Here is a 12,663-nt window from a genome sequence, read left to right on the forward strand (position 1 = left end):
TTCAGATCTCTTTCTTTTTTCTCTTGTATACTTGTAGGATTCTAACTGACCTCTCTGATCTTTGGTCTGCAGTTCCCTCAGTTCTCGTACCCCACTAAAACAGATCAATCAGTGTATTCTCCACAGTGCTTTTAGAGAAACTTCTTATGGTAAAAATTTGACTTTGAGACACTGCTAATTAAAACCCCTTAGTTGGCTCTCTGTATCCTCACCCACAAGTTCAAGTACTGTAGCATAGCAGACAGAAGTTTTTATACTCTGACCTCTTTCTACCTTGTCACTCTCCCTCAGCCCCATTGTACCCTCTGCTCCTGCTGCAGGAACGTATTGTACAGAATAATTTTCTGTTCCCGAATCCCTCTGTGTTTGACTCCATGTCATAGCTTTATGCAGTACTTTCATCCCTTAGCATGTGCTGTTCCTTCTACCTGAAACTTTTCTCTTTTCTCTACCTCTTTCACTTCATCTAAAGCCTATTCATCTTTTAAGATCAGTACTTCTGAGATGACTGCCTGTCTCGCTGCTCTGTCAGAAGATGGGGTTTCGTTTTCTATATCCCAGAAATTCTGTTTTCTTTCAGAGAAGTTTTACACACAGTTAAAATTGTCTATTTTTCTCTCACTTCCATTAACCAGAGTTTTGTTTCCGAACTAGAGCTGCAACTAATACTAATGTAGAAGGTGAGATCGAAACAAAGTTCAAGAATTTCTCTTTGTGACTCTTTGCTGGTATCTCTCCCAGCAGGCAGCAGGCATAGTAGCAGTCAGTAAATACTTGCCTGATAAATGAATGAAAGGGAAGAAAAGGAACACTAGATCTAAACCCTGGGTCTTTTTCTGGTTGTAGTCCTGGAGATTCAGACCTTCAGAAGAGTAAGAAGGGAAGAATGTACTTGATGAATCCTGATATACTCTGGCAGAGAGCAAATCCCCATGCTCTAAGAGGTCACAGATTCTTACAATCCCAGAGGGCCCTTAACATAGACTACTCATCACACTGTCTATTACTATTTGATAAGGAAAGGGGAAAGGAAATGACTATAAAAGGTTACATTCTTATTCTTTGAGACCACGAGCTTTGGTGTCTTCCCAAAGATTTCTTGGATTATCTTTAAAGGAGTCAGAGTTACACGAAAAATATATTTGTTGGGGTTTAGATTATCTGCCTGGTTTATGATCTAAATCCAGGATTTGTTGCAGACCCTTTGCTTTATCATTCTGAGTATAAAAATAGAACTATAAAATAATCTATCGAGCATTAATTAGGGTTGTTAACTATTTAATATTCAAGCTTATTTTAAGCACAGAAATATAAATGTGTGCAAATGGATGTGTCATTAAGCTCCTCCCTGAAAGAAAAACAAGGTAAAACAAAGGGAATTTGATTTCATTTTGAGTTCTTTTAAGTTTTGATTACATGTTTTTTTTCCTGTTTTGAAAAGGTTTGTGTTTTATTTTGGTTTTGTTTCCAAACTATAGCAGCGACCAATACTACTGTAGAAGATGAGATTGAAACAAATGAAGTTCAAGGATTTCTCTTTGGGAAACTAAAGTAAGTCAGGATTTAAATGAAATTTTGTTATAACACTCAGATTTGTTTATAAAGGAATTGTGTACGCTATTGGCATATATTTTATATTTTTAATGTTTTAAATTTTAAATATGCGATTGCTTTTATTTATTACAAAAGTAAAGTATTAATCGCAAAAACACAATTTCCAAAAACCCTAATTCCATACACAACTGACGTATAACCATTATTAATGTTCTGATGTATATCTTTCCAATCTTTCTGTATGTATTTCTTTGCAACAAATGAATGCATATGCAGTCTATTGTTTTGAATGGTGGAACAATACTGTACAACTGCTTTTTTCATATTCTGTGGAATATTCTGTCTTTGACTAAAATAATATCATGAAGTAGGACTTTGTTATTTCTGTACTTTTTTGTTGAATATGTTTGTGCATAAATTTGTATATATCTCTAATTTTCCTTAACACAAATTCCAGAAGAAAACCAACAAATCAAAGAATATGTACTTTAAAAATTTTTGGTACACATTTCCAAATGTCTCTCATAAATTTTAGTAACATTTACACTCACTGTAGCATCCATTTCTCAAGGAATATATCCTTTTCCCAGAACTTTTTTAACCACTGATACTATTTTAAACATGTTTGTCAGTTTAGTAGGTGTAATGTTATTTCTTTTTCTTTAAAATTCAACATTTGCTTCATTGGTTCTGAACTGTTTTGTAATTTGTATTAAAATGGCCAAATATTATTTATTATAAAAAAAGCTTAACTTTCAAGCTTAACTTTTTTCATATTTATTGACCTTTGAGTTTCTTCTTGGGTAAATTGCTTATTCCTAAACTTTGTTCAGTTTTTCTTAAGGTATTTACCTTTTTTACTAATATATAGCTGCTTTTTATATAAAAAATTCCAACCCCTCTGATACTAATCTTCATTCACACTGTATGGTGCTATTGTATGAATTGCAGTTTTCTGTACTTGAAAGTAGTAACTTGTTCTGCTAAAGTCCATTCTAACAGTGTTGTTAGCATAATGAATACTTGTCTAGGATGTTTTTAAATTTGAAGGGAATAGATAATGTAGTTAAGTTAATAGTTAATGTAGTTAATTTGGTAATACAAATTTACAAGTGATCATAGCATATAAGTGCTATATAACTGTTAAATGTATAGACAAGAAATAAAATTACAATTATCAAGTTAATCTTTACTAAAAATAGTTACTGAAAATATTGCCAAGGGGGGAAAACTAGTGCCCAGGTTGAATTTCTTTAGATAAAAAAATTAGATTACTTTTTTTTTTTTGAAAAATAAAAATGTATTGCATTATGTACTTTTTGTCCATTCTCCCTTCCCCCTCAGAATTTTAGGCATCAGTGCTTATGCTTATATTGTAGATCTTTAACTTTTTAAGTTGTTATTTTTTATGGTGGTGACCTTGGTATACAACATTATATGATTCGGTGATATAGGTCACACCTCTGCACATGTGTTTGACACACCACAGCCACTACCAGCCTTCCACAATAATCCACTAGGCTCCCTCTGTACTCAGTCCCAACCCCTCACCTTTCTTCTCTGGTCGTCCCAGTTCTATGGTCACATTTCTAATGTTTTGGTTTGGCTTTGCCGGTTCCTTTGTTTCTCTGTACTCCACATATAAGTGAGACCATTTGGTATTTGTCAGAGAAGTCTGATAGGAACACTTTCACAGGTTACCTGCTTTTTTTCCCTACCTGCCTTCAGTATTGTTCTTTGTCTTCATCTCTGGGTAGTTTCACTATTACATGTCTTAATATAAGTCTTACTGCATGTTTAGATGAACAGGTGTTCTTCCATGCATTCTTTTTAGCTTCATGACTTGTATATTCAGTTGCTACTGCAGGTTTTAAAAGTCTTCCTCTATTATTTCTTTGAGTAAGTACTCTCTCTGCTTCTCTCTCTTTCCCTTCTGTGATACCCATTATCCTTATGTTGCCTTTCCTAATGGAGTCAGGTAATTCTTAAGGTTTTCTTTGTATTTGAGATTATTTTTAAGTAAATATTCTATTGGTATTATTAGCTAGTATTTACTGTTTTGAAATTCATCAGTATTTTTATCCCTGTTATAAACTTAAGTGATAAGCTATGGAAATACTTTTTCTTTATTGGTGTCTTTGTTTTTAATAGCAGTGCTAATATATCTGATATTCATCAGGTACAGATAGATATTTCGAATAACTGTTAACATGCTAATTTGACTTAGTATGGTTCGAAAAAATAGTATTTAAAAATTATAAATGTTATATCTGGTAAAAACCTAGAAGAAACCTTTGTGGAATTGATTACAAATCAAACGAGTTACAAAAATCATGGTCAATATTGGATCTTTAGTACAAAAAAATCAAGATCTTTATGCCTCAAAAAGAACAGAAAACATTTCTATAAATTTCTGTGCCACAGATTGCCATATTAAAAACTTTTGACGTCTTAGTTACTCACATATTTACAAGTAACCTGTCAAACACTAAAGTTGTAATCCTCTTTTTTTCTGCATCACTGATTTTGAAGACAAGGAATAGGATGGTGAGTTCTCCCTGAATATTCATGAATGGGGATTCTTGGAGTTTTATATGTACTTCCCCTTATTTTATAAGAAGGGAAAGTTTTTAATTCCATTATATTAGCAAAATTACTGAGAGTCTGTTTTAATACTTTCAGTTCTAGTTTGGTTTTCTAAGTACTCATAAAGGACACAAAATTTAGTCTTCCTGATGAATAGATAAGTTGACAGAGTAAAGGAAACATATTTTGAGACTATGTTAATTTATACAGATACTGAGTTAAATTTTAATTTAATTGGCCAAATGATATGCTAGTGTCCTTAGACAGGAAATGCATATTGTGAGATGGATTTATTCTAAGTAAGGCATTTATTTAGTATATTACTATACATATTTATTCCCTTTTCAACTGTGTCTTAACATTTTGGAATTCATTGTCTATTCATTTTTAAAAATAATTTTTTGTAGGGATAAATTGCATACCATCCAAAAATCGTTTGAGACTTTAGGATATTAGTTTTTTTTTTTTATTTAAGAGGAAATAGTTTTTACACAAAGAGTTGATTTGGTGCAAAACACATTGTTTTAAGGCACTGTCTGAATAAGGTATTTTTCCCTGAAACACAAATAATTTCAGCAGTGAATATTATTTGTTTATGACTAAATGTAAAAGAAATACCTCTTGTATAAACATACCACTCTGTAACTTTGTAATATTGAAAAGAAATGAATTTAATTCATAGTGAAATTCTTTTAGAAATATGTTCTCTTGCTTCTTCACTATAAGACATATTGTCAGTCTGGAGTCATTTTCAAAGTGTGGTACCACATTGAAATAAAATGCAGAATTTTAACATTGCAATATATTGGGGTTTTTGTTGTTAACTATAAGATTAATCCATTTCTGTGCATATGTTCTATATAGATTTTTCTTTCCACTTTTTAAATTTTTCATTTATCTTTACTGTTGAAAATGTACTTTGTAAGTTATATTGATAGTTTTTAGTTCTGCCTGTTTGAAATAGCAGTATGTCTTTATTTCATGAGAAAAGAAAGCTTATGATTTATATGTATAATAAAATGTCCTTCTACTTTTTAAAAGATAACTAGATGTGTTTAACATTAGACAAAATTAAGTTTTCTTAAGTATTAAAGATGGGACTTTTCAAAAATAGAACAAATCTGAAATTATATTAATGTCAAAAGTATATTTGTTGTAAATTATAAAAGAAGTAGTAATTTTCAATATGTTAAAAATATATAACATAAAAACTACTAGTTTTGCACCTATACTACACTCCTTATAGGTAATGTTAACGTATTAACAATGTTGAATACATTCTTCCAGATTTAATGTTGTTTTTATATGTTGAAAGAAGTAGACATACACATTTCTCATTATTTTTAAGTTTTGTGGCTATAGCTGCATCATGAGTTATTGTCTTAATAATGACTAATTTGTGCCTATTTAGAAGAGTTAATTTTTAAAACTACACTGCTTCATTAATGAATTTATATCAGGTGATGATAATTAACTTTACTTAATTTTCCAATGCAGAGAACTACATCCAGACCTCAGTGGTAATCTGACAGCATTCCAGAAATATCTGATTGAGAGCAACAAAGAAATGATGCCTTTAAAAGTCTGGGAACTGCAAGGTACAGTATTTTAGTATAATATATATTTTTAAAGATTTATTTATTTATGCATACAAGAGCTGGGGTATAGGCCAGAGGTGTTGGGGGTGAGAGGACTCACCAGAGACAGGGTGGGGAACAGAACAGGAAGACTGACTGAAATACACTGCTGAGAGGAGCAGCGGGCGAGACAGGAGAGGTCTGCTGCGCCATGTGGGTAGCTCCCTGGCCCGGGATGGAACTCGTGGCTACGGACAGCTTCATAGGTTGAGTCTTAACCCCTTAGGCCACCAGGAAGGCTATTTTAGTGTAATATTTTTTAATTTATTTTTTTAGCTGAGGTAATATCGGGGTACTGCTATCAGGTTTTACTAACATAGTGTGCCCACTGCCATGGACCAAAGAACTTCCTTCCTATTTTGTTCTTTTCCCTCCTCCACTCCTCTTCATCCCTGGTGTTTCAGTTCTGTAGTCAGCTGTCGAGGGTTTGTGTTTATTTGACTCAGTTTGTGTTTATCTGACTATTCATTTAACAAAACAGAAGTCAGCTTTCACATAACATAACAAATTATTTCATAGTAATAATTACTAATGCGAATTATATATATTATATTACTTTGTGTTAAAATGCTTATTTTATTCAAAGGTTATTTAACAAATCATATTTTTTTATTTATTGTAAGCTTTTAGATTGTTTGATATCACATAATTTTAAAAGTATACAGTGGTTTTACTTACAGGTTCATTTCATGTATTAAGTCACATTTCAGAGACTCTAGCACACTTACTAAAATTCTGGCTAGTAGCTTGGGATAAATCACAATTCAGTTTCATTTTCTTAACTTTTAAATTTTATTATATCATTGTATTTTTCACTGATAGCCGTGAACAGCTTTTTACTGTCAAGTATAAGCAGATATTTCATGACCAAAATTTAGTTTGGACTTAACTGTAAGTCTTTTTCAGTTTATAATTGCTTCTTTATTGCTTGTAATTTTTAGTAGGTCATGGATACATGTCATTTTTTGGCAAAATTTATAACTTCTATCACATCTCATTAATTTTAAAAAATAATAGTTTACTAATATATAATTGATATACTATTCACCCATATAAAATATACATTCCAGTGGATTTCAGTATATTTTCAGAATTCTGTAACTTATCACAATCAATTTTAGAATATTTTTATCCCCAGAAGAACTTGATGTACCTTTTTACAGTCACTCCCCATTTCTCCCCAATTCCTCCAGCTGTCGGCAACCACAAGTGTACTTTCTTATCCTTCAAAATGTTCTCAAGAGACTAATAATTTAGGAAATGTAAGTGATAGGGTGATTTTGAAGGCTTTTAAATGGAGACAATACATAGTTTAGTTTAGTTTCATTTTATAACCTCCCTCATATCCATGTCATTGGACTAGGATATCTAGTAAAAATATCATTGAAATAGTGTAGAAAGGACCGTGGCAGGTAGAAATGGTAGAAAAGATGCCTGGAATTGGCAATAGTTTAGAAAATAAGAGGCATCAAGATGGGAACATTTCTACCTTTGTGCCTGAGTAGAGAGAATATTAAACACCTAAGTAGGTTTGAGGGTTAAGTAGGGGACCCAAAAAGAGTGGGAATGGTGTTAAAAAAATTTGATTTTAAGTGACTGTGATATATCCAGATAACAAGATCCAGTAGTGGATGGGATATAAAGCCCTTCAGTTAAAAGGTGAACTTTGATAGTTGGAACTTGTAGCATAAAGGTTTCCAAAGGAGGGTCTACTAACTAAACGTGTAGAGTAACTGAACCAGCCCCCCTGGGAGGGGGCCGTGGTGTTCCTCCACATGTAGAAAGTAGAGGCGGTGAATAAGACATGGTGGAAAGATGAGAAATGCAATATCATGTTGTAGAAGCTAACAGAAAATAGATTTTCAAGGACGTGAAACCAGTACGTTTTCTGTTTGATTTAACAACTATTTATTGAATGTCTGCTAGGTGTCAACCATGTCGCCACAACCATGGTTTTATAGGGCTGAGACCTACAGTAGGATATATATTTTACCTATATATATTTTTTATATATATATTATATATATATTATATATATATATTATATATATATTATATATATATATTTGTATATGAAGACCCATATACAAATATGTAATGTATGAATACAGATACTTTTGATAATTAAAAAATCTTCAGCATACAGTGTATAAGTTTACTACATACTGTTCACTTTGACAAAACTTTTGTTTTATTCTAACCTATTTCCTTAGCAAAAATAACTCCACATTATGCATTAATCTGATTTTAGCAGACATTTTGGAAGACACTGGATTCTAAAGATAAAATGCTGAGAAGACATCAGATTCTTCAGAAGCTCTTAGATAAATGTAAATCAAATAATTTAAAAGATCAATATAAAAATTACCATTGCACTTGCTGCAAAGTAAGGGTACATAGGAGTAAAAAGGGTATATATTTAGTAAGAACTAAACTGGGAAGGGTGGGGAGGAAAGGGGCATAGAAAGAGTCATCGTCTTCATGATGTGGTGATTCAGTTAATATTTGAGACAGAGTTGGAATAATTTTGGGCTATTTGGGACTATCTTTGTGAGAGGTTGGATATGGAATGTAAGGGGAAGAAGGAGATATTAAGAACAACTGCTAGATTTGTGTTTTGCCCACCTGGATGGATAGTGGTGACATTTGCTGAAAAGAGAAGACTAAATAGGACCAGATTTAGGCAAAGAAGGCATCAGAATATCACAAATTCATTAATAAATAAGCGGCTTTGGAAGTACCCAAGTGGTAAATCTAAGAAGGCAGTTAAATATGGGGATCTGGATTGTAGGCCTCCGATTTCCATTCAGGATTTCACAAATGGTCAGATTTCATTTTTATGGCTGAGTAGTATTCCATTGTGCATGTATACCACTTCTTTATCCATTCATCAATCATGGACACTTACATTGTTTCCAGATCTTGGCTGGAAGTAAGTAAGGTGCCAAAAAAAAAAAAGTAAGTAAGTAAGGTGCCAAAAAAAAAAAAAAAAAAAAACCACAGAGGGGTGTACACACTTCTTCAAGTTTGTGTTTTTCTGGTTTTGGGGTAAATACCCAAAAATGGGATAAATGGATTGTATGGGTTTTTTATTTTTAAATTTTTGAGACTGTTTTTACTCCTTTCTAAAATGGTGGCACCAGTATACAGTTCCAAGTGTATAAGGGTTCCTTTTTCTCTGCTTTTTGTTTCTTGTCTTTTAGACAATAGCCATTCTTAGACGTATGAGGTGATAGCTTGTTTCAGTTTGCATTTCCGTAATAAAAGATGATGAACACCTTTTCCTGTGCCTATTGACCATCTGTGTATCTTCTTTGCACAAGTGTCTCTTCATATTCTCTACCCATATTTTAATTGGATTGTTTTTTGTTGAGTTTTATGAGTTCTTTGTCTTGGATATTAACCCTTTGTATGAATATATGGCCAGAAAGTGTGAGTAAATTATTTAAATTACATGGAAATGTCTATATTAATGTCTGTTGTTCTCCTAGATTCCTAAATGATATATTTTTTTTTCCTTTCAGATCTTAGTTTTCAAGCAGCTTCTCAAATAATGTCCACTCCAGTTTATGATGCCATAAAATTAATGAAAGACATTTCACAGAACTTCCCCATAAAAGCCAGGTATATGAAAGTTTATTTTATTACAGCTATAACTCTAGCCATTAAATGCATTTTGTGAAAATAGCCGATTTCAGTTAATTCTGATGTCAGTTAATTCTGATATGTATAGTGTGTGTGAAGTCAGGGCCTTTCTTCGTTATAAATGTTGATTGTTTACTGCAACAGAGTATTGGCTTCTGTGTGCTTCTGTGCGTGCTGCAAAACAACTCTTGAGTGAGAGGCAAATGGAAAGGAAAAACTAATTTATCTAAAGTATTTAAACTTGAACAGAGAGACATGGTAATCCAAGAAAACACTTATTTGAATAATAAGTGATAATAAAGAAGTCTTTTCTCTCTCTCCTTGTGGAGATATGAGCCCATGTACCTGCCTTTTAGATTCCAAACAATTAGTAATATCCTAATTTGTATGGGACATTTTTGGAATACATTTTTGTCAACAGGATAACTAATTGAACTGTTTCCAGAAATCCCATTTTTACAGTAAAGTCTTCCAGGTCACTAGGTAATATGTCTGCATATCTACAATCTACTGTAACCAATACATTAAATTCAGTTAATAGGTAGTATAGGTTTTATAAAACAGTAGGACTTTGATGCGTTGTTTTCTGGTTAGGAATGACAGAAAATGAAATTATAAACAACCACTAAAATATAGAAGACATATAGCATGTGCCAAATGCAAAAGTAGTATTTTGTTGACAGGAATGGAGAGCATCCTTGTGCTCTCAGCATCCCTTCTTAGTAGTGGGTGAATGTTAGACCGGTCTGTGTCTCAAATACTATTGTGTACATTTATCCACAGTATAAATTACTGAATCTTAATTCTAGATATTTTCCTTTGTAAGATAAATGAATAGTATATATTTCGCCACAAGACAAGAATTTTTTAATGGTATCCTGAAAATAGGTTTGTTACCTTACAAAGAATGAAGATTGATACTATTTTTTTTTTTATATACAGTAGTTGGGTTACAGGCCAGAGGCGCGGGAGGGTAAAAGGATTCACCAGAGACAGAGTGGGGAGCAGAACAGGCAGACAGACCAAAAGCACTGCTGGGGGGAAGCAGCGGGCTCGACAGGAGAGGTCTGCTGTGCCTTGTGGGAATCTCCTTGGCCAGCCGGGATCGAACCCGCATTATAGAGGCTGTGGACAGCTTCATTACAACACAGCACTCAATCTGCTGCACCACCGGGGAGGCCCTGATAGAACTATTACAGCATATTTTAGCTTAAGCAGTGAAAGAACCTGAGAAGTCAGTATTTATATACTAAAACATGTGTGTGTGTGTGTTTATGTATTCCTAGCCATACTGCTTTTAATTAATAGACTTATGGAAATTACTAAATTAGATACAAAGAAAGTAACATGACTTAAGACAGTTTTCTTTTTTGACAGTAAGTTTGTACTATTCAGGGGCTCTTTTGCTAAAGTATGCTCTCAAAATTTGTATTTACTTTTTATTTATTTATTTTTAAAGATTTCATTTATTTTTACGAGAACCGGGGTATAGGTCAGATGTACGGGAGGGTAAGAGGATTCACCAGAGACAGAGCTGGGAACAGAACAGGCAGATCTCCGGAAATACACTGCTGAGGGGAGCATGTGGGTTAGTTCCCTGGCCGGGGATCAAACTCATGCAGTGGCTGCTGGATAGCTTCATAGTGCTGACTAACCCTTGTGCCACTAGGGAGGCCCTGTATTTACTTTTTAAATTAATGTAACATTGCCTTATAGTATATGCATTTCAGGTATTCTTTGTTGAGAATCCACATGTATATATTCCAGTCTGAGTTCAGAGCCAAGAGTCCAAATCTGACCTTCACTGTACCATTGTCCCCGTTTTCTCAAATTTCCCACCATCCTCCCCCTTCTGTTCTGGTAATCACTGATTGACTCTCTAGTCCAGAAATTCTATTTTATGTAGTTCAACTGTTTGTTTTCTCTGTATAACACAATTTATGGTAGGGTATTTAAAAAGAATTACAAAGGATTCCAGCACTACTTAATGGTTAAATTGTAGGCTTCAACATATCTCTAAAGCCACTTGTTAGACAATCAGTAAATGTTTGTGGAATGAAATATTTGCTAAATGAATTAAAAATTTATATTATCAAATTTCTGGTTGTAATTTCTCTCAAGTGCTATCAAATTGTAGGAGGTCATGCACACTTACTGTTGGTGGTTTTAAGATACACTTTTCTGCCTGCATTTTAGAGTAGAACTTTACAGTAGCAATCTTTTAATTTTTGTCATTTTCTTCTATTCGTAAAATTGACACATGTAACTATTAAGCATTCTTAGAAGTTATAAAGTCAAATAAATACAGTTAATAGACTTGTTAAAAGACATTTGTGCTCTGTATTTAAATTATAAGGAAGTCACAAGTTAAATTAAAAGGATCTTTGCGTGAATATGGGAAGTCAGTATTTTATTGTGATAAAGATCCCAGGTTGACCAAAATTCTTTACATACAAATACTCTAAAAATTGCATTGACACATAGAGTGGCATTGGTAATTTCATACAGAATTTTTCTGCATGGGCAAAACAACAGAAAATAGCATTTCCAGTCAAGTATTTTTGAAAAATAAGTAGTCCTAAACAAACAAAGTAATATGAAGAGTTGGCACACATGGCTTTTAACAGTCTTTTCTACTTGGCTAAACACTGCTGTCAAATAAAGCCCTGTAGAAATGCACATTGCAGTCATGAAGCCTTTGAAATTTTGGTTTCTTACACAAAGTATTCTACTACATTGATTATAGATTAGTTCTAAGTATTTATGAAAGAATGAGTCATGTCGGTATTTATTTTCCCAGATCTCTAACTAGAATTGCTGTAAATCAACAAATGAGGGAAGAAATACAGGAAAATCAAAAGGTTTGTTTGAATTCCTTTTTTATTCTTATGTTTTAAATTCCTTTTTTTAAAAAAAAATGCACTAATATTTTTTCAGACTTTAGATCTTCTCTTTCATACAAAAGAGAAAGTGCTAATTTGTTTGGATTATTAAAACAGTTCCTTTTTTTGTTTTGTTTACTTTGTATATTGTTTTTGATATTTACTTTGTATAACACTCACTCTAATTCCAGACATTCTTTCCTGACCTGTATCCTACTTCCTCATTCACCTTGTACTCCGAAGCTTCTGCCCAAATAGTGTGGTTTTCTTCACAGGATAAAGAATAAAGGCTATGGCTAGTTTTTCTGTTTCTCTTTCTTAGTTTTTCTTAAAATCTTGTGAGAACCAAGTCATGACAT

The 12,663-nt window shown here is 32.9% G+C and overlaps 1 protein-coding gene across 1 annotated transcript in view; it reads left to right on the top strand.

Moving 5' to 3' along the window:
- UGGT2 (UDP-glucose glycoprotein glucosyltransferase 2) overlaps positions 1 to 12,663 on the top strand; it is a 107,429-nt gene that overhangs the window by 18,955 nt on the left and 75,811 nt on the right. The window contains 4 exon segments of the mRNA XM_037528633.2: positions 1,479 to 1,551; positions 5,638 to 5,738; positions 9,302 to 9,401; positions 12,223 to 12,283. Coding sequence (XP_037384530.2) covers positions 1,479 to 1,551; positions 5,638 to 5,738; positions 9,302 to 9,401; positions 12,223 to 12,283 — 335 coding nt within the window.

The sequence above is a fragment of the Talpa occidentalis genome, unplaced genomic scaffold, assembly GCF_014898055.3.
Source record: "Talpa occidentalis isolate TD23 unplaced genomic scaffold, MPIMG_talOcc4v2.1 talOcc4.5, whole genome shotgun sequence".
Classification (NCBI taxonomy): Eukaryota; Metazoa; Chordata; class Mammalia; order Eulipotyphla; family Talpidae; genus Talpa; species Talpa occidentalis.